The sequence below is a fragment of the Neovison vison genome, chromosome 7 (genome assembly GCF_020171115.1).
Source record: "Neovison vison isolate M4711 chromosome 7, ASM_NN_V1, whole genome shotgun sequence".
NCBI lineage: Eukaryota > Metazoa > Chordata > Mammalia > Carnivora > Mustelidae > Neogale > Neogale vison.
In genome coordinates, this window is record NC_058097.1 from 109,775,389 (window position 1) to 109,789,581 (window position 14,193).

The 14,193-nt window shown below is 56.1% G+C and overlaps 1 protein-coding gene across 2 annotated transcripts in view; it reads left to right on the forward strand.

The window, feature by feature from the left end:
- Window positions 1-4,905: 4,905 nt before the first annotated feature.
- POU2F3 (POU class 2 homeobox 3) overlaps window positions 4,906-14,193 on the forward strand; it is a 102,948-nt gene continuing 93,660 nt past the window's right edge. Inside the window, exon 1 of one of the 2 annotated variants that reach the window (XM_044258052.1) lies at window positions 4,906-5,172. In XM_044258052.1, coding sequence (XP_044113987.1) covers window positions 4,906-5,172 — 267 coding nt within the window. Of the gene's footprint in view, window positions 5,173-11,038; window positions 11,470-14,193 lie in introns of those variants that run through there. The other variant, XM_044258053.1, reaches the window with a different exon arrangement.

Consider the following 14,193-nt stretch of genomic DNA (forward strand, 5'->3'; position numbering starts at 1 on the left):
CTTTCCCAGGCCTCCTGGTGTAGGCTTGAGTCCCTGCTAATTCTTCACGGTACCAGCTACAACAATTGTAATTTAAATATTTGCTTTCACACTTACTTTGCAGCTGACTCCCCTTGCAGCTGTAGGCTCCATCCCAGAGTAAGGAATTGCTGCATCTCCCTTAGCCCACTGTGTAACTATAGCATCTAGCACAGTAGTGCCTGACCCTAGATGAACTGGTGGATGGATGGAGGGAGGGAGGGAGGGATGGAGGGAGGGAGGGAGGGATGGAGGGATGGATAGAGGGATGGATGGGTGGATGGAGGAATGGAGGGAGGGATGGATGGAGGGAGGGATGAATGGGTGGGTGGTTGGAGGGATGGATGGATGGAGGGATGGATGGGGGGGATGGTTGGTTGGAGGGATGAATGGGTGGAAGGAGGGATGGGTGGAGGGATGGAGCAATGGATGGATGGATAAATGGATGAAGAGATGGATGGGTGGATGGATGGATGGATGGATGGTTGGAGGGATGGATGGGTGGAAGGAAGAAGGGATGGTTGGAGGGAGGGATGGTTGGGGGGATGGTTGTGGGGATGGATGGGTAGATTGATGAAGGTAAGGATGGATAGATGGATGGATGAACCAGTGAGCATCCAGATGGGGGAGCAGAAAAGGCCTCCTGGAAGAACTGGCATGAAGAAGAAGATGGTTAAGTTCCAGACCTTCTAGACACACAGGCCTGGAATCAGAGCAAGACGTACCTTATCTTCCAGCTCTGATTATTCAAGCTTCCTTTTCCTTTCCTGAAAGTCACTGATTCAGCCCGACTCCATCTAAACTTCCCCTCTGCCGGGTTTTCTGCCTGGGGAGAACAATTGCTCACCCAGCTGTCCTGGCCTCTCTTTCCTTACCACTCTCTACCCCGGTCCGCTGCCTCTCTAGTCCACTTTCCCACCACACCCTTGGGTTTATGTAATTGAGTCACTGTGCGATGCTGTAGAGCTAATTTGCACTTCTGCTTGGGCAGTGAGGTGAGGTGCTTTGCGGCCTCAAGAGGCAAAGGAGAGCAAGCACCCCACCGCCTCCCCAGTTCCTCCTCAGAGGAACTCGCAGGTGGCCAACCCAACCCTATCTGCGGGGGCCCTACCGTAACCCAAGCCAAACGCCAACCACAAAAAGAAATTGAAAGAAAAATCTTTCTACTGCTGCAAAGACAAGCTCCGTATCACATTTTCCCCCCTCTCTGGATAGAGGTGACTGGTTCAGTTTCCTTTTCAGACTTCTACAGGACCCTGTCAGCACCTGTCTTCTCCATCACAGATTGGAAGATGGCGTCACATTTCTCTTCCTACCAAACTGAGGCACTGTAAGTGTTCTTGAACGAGTGTGTGTGTGTGTGTGTGTGTGTGTGTGTGTGTCTGGAAGGTGAGCCAAGGGAGGAGGGGCTCGTGTGCAGGCCACACGGGGATTTAATATGTGATACAATGGGAGAGAAGGAACAGCATTAAGTAACGATAGCCATGGTTTACTGGGCCTTTACTCTATGCCAAACACATTGTGAAGTGTGTCGTATACCATCTTTCATGTAACTGTCAAGACAGCCCAGGGGCGTAAGCATCAATAGGCCCATTTTACAGTTGAAGAAACAGGCTCACTGAATCACGCAGCTCATGAGTGGCCAAGTTCCAGGACGGAGATCCCGATGTCCCTTGCTTTGAACCACTACTCACAACTGCTCTCCTAGGGCGACAGATAGGAAAAGAAAGGAAATTGGTTTATGGTGGGGCAGAGGGCTTGAGATTAGACATAAAGAATGTTCTGACAATGAGGGCTGTTTGGTCGTAGTCAGGGTAATTAGGCTTGTTAGAGCTCTTCCTCTGAGGGCCTTTACTGTTACAAAGAATGGATGCTTCTATGCCTGACTGGTTTAAGGGACACACTCTGTGCTCCAAGCATGGGGGCTGGCCCATTTGAACAATCTGACAGCCTGGCTGGGGTACAAGACAATGACACATGAAACCGTTAGATTATGGGGGACGATAGCGCAGGGTGTGTGCCTAAAGGCGGCTGGCGGCAAGCAAGGGCCATGGCAGGCACATATTGTTGTGGTTTCTAGCAAGGGCTCTGTGGCCAGGTAGACCTGTGTTTGAGTCCCTGCTGGACCTCCTCCTCGTGTGACCCTGAGAACATGACTTAACCTCTGCAAGCCTCCGTTTCCTAGCCAGTAAAAGACAGTCTAAGAATAGAGCCTACTTTGGAGAGTTGCCATGAAAATTAACTAAGATGATACATGTAAAGTGCTTGGCACAGAACTTTCACATAATAAGGATACAATGAATGGGAGGTGCTATCATAATTGTTATTGAGGGAGTCCAGAGGCCAGAGAGAGAAGTACAGAGCAGAAGCTGTAGGTCAGTAGATGAGAAAGCCTTCCTGGGAAATTCCGGTTTTGTCCTGGATCTTGAAGAATGGGTTGGGTAAAATCAAAAGGAAGGACTAGGGACAGAGACGGAGATTCACGTGGTGGGGTGAGACTTCATATTCTGTATCTTAAAAGAAAATTCTAATTTGGTCTGTGGTTAAACTAAAGGAAGAAGCTGATTAGGGCAAAGGGATGATAGAGGAGATGAGGTTTTCTGTCTTTGTTCAAACCCCGAATTTGAATAGAGGTAAAGACAGCCCCTCAGAGACTCAAAAAAAAAAAGAAGAAGAAGAAGCCGCCAGACACACAGGGCTTCTCTGCTTACTTCCACGATCTCACTGGGATGAAGGGGAAGGGGCCTGGGAACATGGCTTGGGGCAGAGTGGGTGATGGATGAGGACAGGCCCAGAAATAGGGGAAGTTAGGAAATGTGGGTGAGGACCTAATGACCCTGTGGACTGACTCATGCGGGAAGACCCAGCTCGAAGGCTAGACAGAGATGAGTAGCTTAGCAGGCAGGAACCCTGGCCATCTCGTCTTCAGTCCTGCCAGCTCAGGGTGGGAGGGCCCAAGAGTGCCGTGCTAATCCATTATTCTCTGACAGCCTGCCTTATCTCCCCGATGTGAAGATAAACTCCTTCGGGGCCAGAGTAGTTCTCCAGGAAAGACCTTCTTTGTTTTAGATCGTCTCTGCTCAGCCCTCTGTCAAGTGCGGACTGTCAGACCTCTTAGATCAAGCATCACCTGGGCCTTTGTTAAAAATGCAAATTCTCAGGGTTTTGTTTTGTTTTTTGTTTGTTTTTTTCTTTTTTCCCTATCAGTGTTTGTTTGGCTAAATTTAGGGACCCAGGTGTTTGTTTGTTTTGTTTTTAACAAGCTCCCTGATGATTCTTTTGATAAGGCAAATTTGGAAGACACTGAGTTAGATAATCTCTTGAATCCTTTTCAGTCCTATCAATGCAGGTGGCAGAGTATAGTAGGAAGAGCCCTAGGTGGGCAGTAAGGAGATAGGTTCTAGGCCCAACCTTGCAGTTCACAGGGTCGGGGCCTGCTATGGGCACCCTCACAGTACCCGGCTGTCTGGGTACCCCGTGTCATCTTTGGTACTAATAAGAACACTGCGCTGGGGTGAACTTGGAAGGGAAGGAGGCCAGAGAGAATTCAAATCTATGATCAAGATCTAAGAAGGAACAGGGGGACTGAGACTAAACAGAAGTGAAATGGACATGGGGAACAATAGGTTCTGAGGTTTTCCCTGGGGCTTTCTGTTCCAATGGAATTGGCAGGACATCATAAGTCTCAGCAACTCCCACTAGACACAGGGCAACACATAGGCCTAAAGAATTTTTAAAATGTTCCCAAAGCATCCAGTTACTCAGAGGAAACAGGAATCCCAAGCCCCCTTGCCCTTATCCTGGCCGCTGTTGGGGTACATTGCAGGGCAGGCATGTTTTCTTGGGACTTGTGGGAGAAACCCCTGTGGGTCAAGCGCCAGTGCCCTGAGGCGCTAGTCATTTTCCTGAATCTCCCTGGATTTGCTGGGAGGGAGGATGGGGATCTGGGGAGGTGGGTAGGACTGAGGACAAGCCATGAATCTGGCTAGTGGGGGAGATCGGACTGAAAAGAAAAGGTGCCCTGGAGCTCACAAAATGGGGACAAGCCAAGGGGCCCGTCCGGAGAGGTGCCCTTACTTATCAAACTATCACACCAGAGAGATGGCAAAGCTGGGCGAGAACATCAGCTCATCCCTCCAAACCCAGGGCAGTCAAAAAGGCTGAACGAGAGGTGAGGTCTGATTTTGCAAAAACTTTTTAGAAATTCGCTGTGTCAGAGAAACTCAAAGACCAAACAAAACCCCTAAAACACCAAGCCCGATTATTTCGTCCACGTGGCACAAGAACAAGCCAAAGGGGGGGGGACGGGGGAGAGGAGGGGGGGGAAGAGTCACCCGTCCCGCCCCTGCTGGGAGGACGGGATTTGCCGGGACAGCCAGGTCGCACGGGGCGCGGCAGGGGGGGGGAGGGAGATTGAGAAAGCCCTTTTCCCACAAAGCCGTTGTGCGGCGGTCCCCCGCCCCCGCCCCCTCCCCCGGGCCACCGCCGGAGTGCGGGGAGCCGCCTCCAGCCCTTTAAGGGCCGAGAGGTGCGCGGTCTCTTTAAGGCAGGTCCTGGTGGTTTCTGTTTTCCGAAGGAAGTGACGGGGGGTGGGATTGAATGAAAAGTGCAAAACAGAGTCTCGGAGCGCCGGAGTCGGGGGCCGCGGCAGTCGCGGCGCTGGGCCGGTGGGCGGGCGCGGGGGCCCCGGGAGCGCCGCGTCCGCCTCGGAGCCGCCGGGGGGCGCGCGGCGGAGCGCAACCCACGTGCGTCCACGCCACGTCTCGGGCCCCCAGCGCCCGAGCCCCCCCGGGAGCCGCTGCCACGCGCCCCGAACTAGCCGGTAACTTCGCGCGAAGTTTAGCAGCGCCCCTTGCCGCACGCTCGCGGCCGGCCGGGCCCCCGGGGATGCGCCCGCCCGGCCGACGCGGGGTCCCCACGGCGCCCCCCGCGCCGCTGCTGCTGCTGTTGCCGCTGCTCGTGTCGCTGCTCTGGGCGGCGCGGGGCGTGGGCGCGGGGCCGGGCGCGCCTGCTGAGCTGCGGGTCCGCGTGCGGCTGCCCGACGGCCAGGTCACCGAGGAGAGCCTGCAGGCGGACAGCGACGCCGACAGCATCAGCCTCGAGCTGCGCAAGCCCGACGGCACCCTCGTCTCCTTCACCGCTGACTTCAAGAAGGTAAGGCACCCTCGCTCTCCCGGCGGGACCCAGGAGCCCGAGGGCCCCGGGGTCCCGGTCACACTGAGGCCTGCAGGTGGAAGGCGGGCCAGGAGAGGCACAAGACTTAGCCAGGGTCATGTCGTGGGGCTCTTGTCTACACCCCTGTGCAGGCTCCCCAAAGCCTGGCCCTTTCATTCTGCCCCGGGGGAATTCCGCCGCTGCCCCCTCCAGCCTCTCGCCCCTTTGCTCTGGGTTCGCAGGCCCCTGCTCATTCCCACTCCCTGACTGCCAGTTGCCCATTTCTCTTTCAGCTCTCTCAGAGCCCTCCAGGTGCTGACTCTCCAGAAATGCTAACTCCCTTCTTGGGGTAATTTGCCTCTCTGTTCTAGAGGAGAAAGTCCTGGGCCAGCAATCAGAGATCACGGGTTCTTGCCCTGTGGTCTTGGGCAAGTCCCTTTCCTTCTCCGGCTTTCCTTTGTCACCTCTGTATAGGTCAGTGAGGTGGCTCCAGGCCTCTCAGCCCTGACGTTTTGGAGTCTATAAACCAACCCTCTTGTTTCGCTTTCCTAGAGTGGAGACATGGAGGGGGGCAGGGTGGGCATAAGAGTGGATTGTCCCCTGTCCCTCCGGAGCCAAGGAGATGCTACTTCTCCTCTCTGGTTTGGAAGACTGGAAAGCTTGCTGAAGGGCGACCTGGCGAGAGGCCCCACAGGAAGTCCCCACTCTCTGGGAGAGCTGCCGCTCCTTACCCGGCCTGGCCAGACAGCTGGCCAACCTCCATGTTTTGGCCCAGATTGCAAGAAAGGGGACAGAAACCAGCCTCTACTCAGTGTGTGTGTAAGGAACTAGAAGGAACCTTGTGGAGGGACTGGAAGGTGGACCTGGCTGGCCCTCAGGGTGGTTGGGGATAGGGAAGGCAATGGAGGGACTGGGGGATTATCAGCAAATGGGCCTGGAAAGGTAACGAGGGACTAACGGTGACCCAGCAGCAGGAATTCTGGAAGGAAAGAGGGTGGGTGAGAGGTAGGTACTCAAAGGGAGTCTCCTGCTGTACACACACACACACACACACACACACACACATGCACACACGCACACCAGCCCCTTTTCTGCTAAGAAAGAGGCCCTGTCTCTGGGGGACTGGAGAGGTGGGGACAGTTAGATAACTGGACAGCTGGAGGAGCTCAGGCCTGGCCCAGGCCGCTCTCCCTCCTCCCTCTAGAGAGTGGGAGTTGGAGAGGAGATGGGCAGAATTTGGGGAGCCAGTGAGGGACCCAGCAAAACTGCTATTGAGAGCCTGGGCCAGGACGGAGGGTGGGGGATCCTGCGGACAGTGGAAGTAGGGATCCTGTGGACAGATCCTGCTAATCTGTCCCCGAACTACTGAATTACCACTGACGTCGGACATAGGTAGACCATGGAGTATTGGGGGGTGGTCACGGTGGGAAGACTTTATAGCCCATCCTTACTGGGCAGGCACAAGCTAGGTTCTCCCATTCAGGCAGGGCCTGGAAGGGTAGCCAGTGTGGAGAGAGGGAAGCTGACGGGGACATACCCGCCTCCCCATACCCATACTCCAGGGAAACTTTGTCGCTTGTGTTCTTTTCCGGGAAATCCCAGTAGGGGCTGGACCCCTCAGGAGGCAGTGGTCTAATCTTCCTCTCTAACCCTCCACTGAAGCCCCTTTTCCTTGAGAGTGAGCCTCTGGCTGAGCCAAGAGCCTCCTACTTTTTTGCCTCCTGCCCATTGTTCTATGGCATCTGGAACCCTGGAGAGAGGCTTCCCCACTCCTGGGACCTCTGTTAGGCTGTGGCTAGGACGCAAAGGCTAGGGCTGAGCTTTTATAAGCCCTGGCTGCAGCATGAACGATTTTATTGCTTTGCCCTATAGGCAGGAAGAGGGGGGAGCCCCTGTGGCAGTGGGGTGGAGGACTGGGGCCTGGAGCTGAGAGCATAGTTGGGGGACAGACGGCCCAGTTAGAGAATCCATTTGGAGCGGATTGCCAGAGTCCCATTTTAATCCCTGCAGTGATTCAAATCTCCACCCAGGTTTCCAAAGTCTACTTTTCAGGTTAGCCTCTGACCCAGAAGCTGGCATTTCACACCCTCTAAGGCATCTCCAATTTCATCAGCAAGGGCAGGACCGGGGGCGGGGTGGGGGTGGGTGGGTGTGGAAGGTGCAGAGCGGAAAGCCTGCTCTGTACAGGCTCTCCAGCTCCGGGTTGCTCCAGTAGCCTGGGCGGAGCAGAATAGCCCTCACGCCTGCCCCAGGCTACTGTCTACACCAGCCAGAGCAGCTTCTATATGCGGATCCTTCTGGGGGGACTCCTGGGCCACTCTCCTGTGGCCCACTTAGTTCCCAAGGCCTCCGCGTGCTCCACGGTCTTTGGCAGATTTGCACAAAGTTCTATCTGGAAGGAAGGATTCTTCCTATGGGAAAAAATCATGAGCATTGTGTTTCTTTTGTGTAGCAAACATATTTGGGGTACTTTGGGGAAATGCCCTAGTCCACTTAGGAAAAGCGACTGTTGCCCTTTTCTCACCTTCGGGGAGGTAGTCCAGGCTGAAATAAACAGACCTGGTTTAACCTGGGCAGGGTACTTGATCTCAGCAGGCCTTCTTTTCTTCATCTATACAAGGGGGGTGATGACAGTTAACAGTCCCATGACTATCAAAAGAACCAATCAGGTAATACGTCTGAAGCACCCACTAGGCATTGGCTGCTGTGCTAAGTGCTTGAGAAATAGAAGACCGTGAACTTTTGTAATCGTTGCCCATGTCACATTTCATCGTGGGTCCTCCCTGCTGAGCTTGGACTCGGACAGGTTGAAGGACGGACCCAGAGTCGCACACAAAGTCAGCATTGAGCCTGGAAGTGCCTTTAGGCTCTTACCATAGCCTTCTTGAAGCACTGTGTGTTGAAGCTCTCCAGAGAAGCAGAAATGACAGGACATAGAGCAAGAGCTAGAGAAAGAAACGTTGCAAGAGATCAGCTCCCATGATTTTGGAGGCTCAGAAGCCCGACGATCTACCATGTGAAAACCAGAGGCCCAGGGAAGCGGGCAGTGTGGTTTCCGCCGGAGTCTGAAGGCCTGAGAAGCAGGTGCGTCAGTGACTGAGGGCAGAACGTGGACATCCCAGCTCAGGTAGAGGGCACGTTGGCCCTTCCTCTGCTTTCTCTTCTACCCACACCCTCTCCAGACTGCATGGTACCCCTCACACTGGGGGGCCTATCGTTTTGACTCATTCTGCCAGTTGAAATGTTCGTCTCTTCTGGAAACACCCTCACAGATCCACCCAGCTGTAATGTTTCACCGGCTCTCTGGACATCCGTTCACCCAGTCAAGTTGACACAGAAAACTGTCACCCTCCACAATTGCTGGCCAGCCCCTCTGAGCCCAGAGCCGTCATTCTTGTTCTGCCAAAATCCAGGGGGCTGTGGGCAGTGCCCCTGGCTGGAGGCATCACAGAGCCCTGGGTCTGGCCCGTCCTAGACCCAACCCCAGCCCCTTCTCTGCAGTGCCCCCCCACCGCCCCCCCACCCCCTGTGCAGCACCCCCCCCCTCCTCCAAGAGACAGGGTTCTAGCACTGTCTGGCTCTGCTCACACGGCCGCGGCCACCCCGTAGGCGGTTAGAGTATGAGAGTAATCCACTGGCTGTAGGACACGCAGCCCAGAGCCCGGGCAAGGGTTGTCAACTCTGCAAGTAGCTGGGAGCTATTAGTGGCCACCCCGTGTCACTGCGTGCCCTGCCCCAAGGCTGCTGACCATCAGGCAGATGGAGCTGAAGCTTTAAAAAGAAGCTCTGGGGCTCGTGGCCCCCAAACTTCAGGGCCCCATTAGAATCACTTGGAAACTCCCCATGCCTGGGCGGCCCTCCCCAGCTATGAACTCTGCTCTCTGGGGGCAATGTTGTTGTTGTTTTTTAATATTTTATTTATTCATTGGACAGACAGAGATCACAAGTAGGCAGAGAGGCAGGCAGAGAGAGGAGGAAGCAGGCTCCCCGCCAAAGCAGAGAGCTTGATGCGGGGCTCGGTCCCAGGACCCTGAGATCATGACCTGAGCTGAAGGCAGAGGCTTTAACCCACTAAGCCACCCAGGTGCCCCTGTTTTTTTTTTTTTAAAGAGACCCCAGTGATTCCTGTGGGCAGCGAGTTTGGGAACCACTGGCGTGGCTGCTCCAGGGAAGGGGAAGGGACTTGGAGGAGGGCCCAGGTTAGGCTGTTCAATGAAGGTAGAGCCCACACTCACCTCTTTGCAACCTGTCATTCTACCCACAATAACCCTAATGTGTTTGAAGCAGCGGCTAGGCATTCGGCCTCATTCCACATGCCCTCAGTACACAAACTGTCATTCACAATACACACCCACTAGGCCGTACTCTCCTTTATAATCCGGGTCCTGTGTGTGTAATTATACCTGTGTGTGCGTGCTCACCGGGCGTATGGAACAGGGGGCACGTCACCACCCCCAGGCTCTAACCCGGCTTTTTGTCCATCAGCCCTCTCAGTCCTCCTCCCCCGAGCGGGTGTCCCCATCCAAGTTCTCTTTCCCCTCTGTCCCCCAGTCTGAATGTCCAAAAGCTGGGGGAGGGGATGAGTCATATTCCAGGCGGCATGGTTTGGTGTTGACCGGATGGGTGGGTGGGGCCGAAAGGTAGGAGAAAGTCATGTGCTACTGTTTCTGGGTGGTGGGTACAGTGTTGAGGGCGGGGAGGAAGAAACCACAGCCTCCAGAAATGCACCGGGAGGGATCCTGAGGGGCTGTGGGCTGGAGCCAAGATAAGGGGAGCCATATGGCGGTGTGGGTCAGCCCAAGGTCACTCTGAAGGACCCAGGAGGAGTGGAAATGTGAGCCCTCAGTTTCCTGACCTGAGCACCAGCCGGTGAGTGGGAGTCAAAGGAAGGAACCGCCCAGAAAGCACCAGAGTCCCTGCCTTGGGGGCTCCTGGTTGGGGTAGGGGAGCAGCGTGGGAAGCTGCATGCCATCAGAAGTCGTCTGGAAGATGTGGAATGTGCGTATGACTGTGCCGGGGCCAGAGGGTGTTTATTATAACCAGATCATCACATCCCACGGAGGTCAGATAGGAGAAGTTTTTAGACACCAGTCTCCCGCTCCCCTTGCCTTATGTGAGGTCCCTGAAACGTAGCAGTTTGGAACACAGGCGTGTGATGGATATGTTGTCTTTGTGGGGAACAGAGGGCAGCAGAGATGCTCTCAGGAGAGGCCCAGACGTCTCTGGAGTCCAGACCTTTCCTCTGAAGAGTTTATGAGAAGTCATGAGATGCAATGACCTGTCTCGTGTCCCTGGAGCCCTCAGATCTACCAGCAGTCTCTCTGCCATGTTGGAGGAATTCCTCCATGGATCAGGGATCAACGGGCTTGCCTGAAGGTTCAGACGTGCTCCCTGGAGTCGAATGCCAACGTCGGGGGAAGTCCTAGCCAAAGATCCTGGATCAGGCAGTGAAGACTGTCCCCTGGACCGAGGGAGGGTGCTACTAGAAATAAGATGGGGGGAGGCAGAGTGGGGCTCTTCCCTACCAGGTGGCCCAGGCTGCAGAGAAGCAGTGACGGCAGTGGTTATAGAAAAACTCAGGACAGACTCCTGTTCCCAGGAAGACGGTGCAGCCTCGTGATGGGACATGCACGTCCCCGGATCTCACCCGCTGGGTGGTCCCTTGCTGTTGGTTGCTTTGATGCACAGGGTCATCTGAGGCTCCCTGCTGCATCATGAGGCAGGCGTTGCCCCATTCTGCAGGTGTGCAAACTGAGGCTCTTTGACAAGATTGAGTAGCTGGTGATCCTGGATTCTGACCCAGGGATCCGTCCACTGTATAGTGACTGACTGTGCATGGTACCATAAGAAGGCTCCTTCCAGAAGGCTAAAGAAACCCGAATTGAGGAGGGAAAGGGAAAGAGCCTGACAGAAAACCTTAATGCAAGGGAACAAACCCTCCTCTGTACAGACTTGGGCTGGACCCCTTCTCCCTGAGCCAATAACCCCTTGGCATGAGTCCTGACCCCTTGGCAGCTTTGTGCCCGAGACTCTTGCGCTGGAGGGGTCAGGGCACGGGGAACATTTGGAAGAGATCTCTCCGAGACTCCTGAGCGTTCGCTGTGTACATTAGTCCGCCCTTTCCCGGTCAGGCGACTGGACAAGCCACTCACCCTCTCAGAGGATATGCCTGAGTCCAAGGCTCAGACGCAGCACAGGCCAGGAGGAGACGATCTGGTGATGCTCCTAGGCTGGTGAGAAGCCAGGTCTAAGAGGCGGTCACACAGCAGAGGCCGGCGGAGGCACGGGAGGAGTCAGGTAACGGGGCCAGCCCGGTGCCCCCGCCCCAGCTCTCCTTCCTCGCTGGGAAACACAACATTCCAGCCCATTACTTCCCCTCTAGGGCCCAGAGCATCATTAGAACCTTCCATCCCATAAGTTGGCAAGTGTTGAAGTGGCTGCCACTTGTGCATTCGATAAAGGGCAGGGAGCAAGGGAGGTGTTGGGGCTGGGAATCTGGGCGAGAGAGGAGTCGGGAGCCCCATCTCAGGAGCCCTGAGTCAGCGGGACAGTGGGCCACAGTTGATCCACATAAAGCCTCACATTGTTCCCTGGGGCAGTTGGAATAGTAGTGACCTTTGCGATTTGGCTGACAGAGAACTGGGGGCTCAGGGGGCTGGGGCAGAGCAAGCGGCCACTGCTCATGGCCTGTGGCTGCACTAAAGCCCCTTAACAAGAAGCTTTTGTCCCAGCGCAGCCCTGAGGGGTTACAGGTTCCCGGTAACAGGGCCAGCCTGAGTCCCCGGGCACGGCCGTGGGAGTGGGCTTGGGCTGGCTTTGGGTCAATTCTGTTCACCCCTGTTCCTGCTCAAGGACACTGGGCAGAATCACCCAGGTGCTCCCGTGTCTGCCACGGGGCAGGCAGCATGGGATTAGGAAGGTGCTGGTTCCTGGCTGCCTCCCCTCATCTCCGAAACCGGGCCCCCTCTCTGGCCATGAAGCAGCCCCAGCCGGGAGCACAGGGATAAATATTTAGATTGGCTCAGCAGGCCGTGGAATCACACGCTGTGCTGTGATGGGAAGGAGACAAAGACAGCAAAACACGTTCCCAGGGCCCGAGAGCGAGGAGCGGTGGGGGACAGGGGTGCTCTGCAAGAATCCCGGAGAGAAGACCCCCAGCCTGGATGTCCGGCAGGGCCGGGAGTGGTGGAGTGGCTCCCCAGGCTGGCCCCTTTAGTCTCCGGCTCCCCGTTGGCGGAGGGCTGGGCCGAGAGAGCAGGCGGGCTCTCTGGAGGAGGGGGCTGGGTGAGAGGGTGCACGGGGGAGTGCTTGAGGCTCAGAGAAAGGGGGGAAGTGGAGGCTCCATGGGGGGGGGACACAGAGGGAGGCAGCTTGTTCCTGGGAGCAACTGTCGGGGCGGGAGAGACGGGAGCAGCTGTGTGTGAAAGAGATTGTTCGAGAAGCACCAAGTACGCAAGAAAGACGACAGACGTGTGGTCTGTGAATGGTGGAAAGCAGGTGGGCATCCGCGTGCATGAGCCAGGGTTCCGCTGGACTGTAACATAAAACCCCAAGGGCAGCCGAGGCAAGAGAGAAGTTTGTTTCCCTCTCCGGCATCTACTCTAAGGCTGCAAGTCGGCAGGGGAGAGCAGGGTGCCCGCTCCAGGCTGCACCTGGGCCTGGCACAGGATGTCTGCCATTCTGGGGCACAGGGCTGGGCCCCTGCGCTTCCTAGAGCAGCTGTGGGCTGTCTTCCTAGGTGTTCACCCAGAGCCCAGGCACAGCTGGGTCAGCGCCGCCTTCTCTCGGGGAGATGCAGTAGGTCTCCGAAGTGCAGCCTGGCAGGGGGCGAACCCAGAGAAGGACAGTGTGTGCACCAGGGCTGACTGGGGTCGGGGGGCTCAGAGGAGCATAAGGATCACTGGACCATGAGTCAGGAGGTCCAGCTGCTGGTCCTGGTTCTGCGGCCGCACGACTTCTGAAGGTCATGTCCCCAGCCAGAACCTCACTGGGTCATGAACCAAGTGATACCCTGAACCTGCTAAAAGCCGAAATGACAGTGGGGGGCGGGGACCACCAGCCTGTAGGACTACCAGTCTTCTTGATGGCAGCTGAGAGAGACCCCAGAGCATGCGTGCAGGGGGCCTTCACTCAGCTACAAAGCTTTGAGCTCCAAGTTCTGGGCCAGACCCTGAAGGTACTGCCTACGTCAGGTCTAATTTCTGCCCTTGAACCAGGGGCAGATTTTATGTGGGACCTGGATGACTTGTTGCCAGGGCAAAAGATGCCACAGGAGGACGGGGTCCTCTATGAAGGTACTTAAATCAGGTGCACACTGGACCGACACAGCTCAAGTTTCGGATCCAGCTCAGAACCCACCAGTGACTTCCAGTGATGGGCTAGCTTGAGCTCAGACTCCTCGGCTGGACTCTGAGACCCACTGTTCAGCCCCTCGTACCAGCCTCTTCCTCCGACGCCTTGGCCCTCCCTCACCCCACCCCGTCCCTGGTGGTTTGCTCAGGATGCTTCCATGCTCTCCTTTGTGTGCTCCTTCCTCCGTCCATTCATTCCCAGGCAAGTACGGAGCACCTGCTGTGGTCTAGGGGCGGGGAATCACTGCCAATAAGATGCTTTCCCAGCCTCAAGGAGCTGAGTCTGGAAGGTACGGCAGGAGATGGCCACAGACCACTGAGCTTGTGCTGTCGAGGGTAGGAGCTGGGCCTCCTGAGTCTGCTGGCAGGTTGGTGAGGGCAGCGTTGGGAGGACAGGCTGGAGGAGGGGAGGCATTGGAACTGAGCCCTGAGAGATGATAGGCAGAGGGGGACGGGGCAGCCCCAGCAGAGGGATCAGCTCAGGGACAGACCCAAGGCCTCATCACTTCTTCTGGGAACTGCCCGCCCTTTAGCTCAATGCTCAGGGAGTTCAAGACAAGCTGGCGGTGGCGGTGGAGGCCAGCCTCAGGAGGCTAAGCTTTAGGGCGAGGGCAAAAGGAGCTTCCAAAGGGCATTGGGCAGATCAGTACCAACGTGGAGGGACAGATTG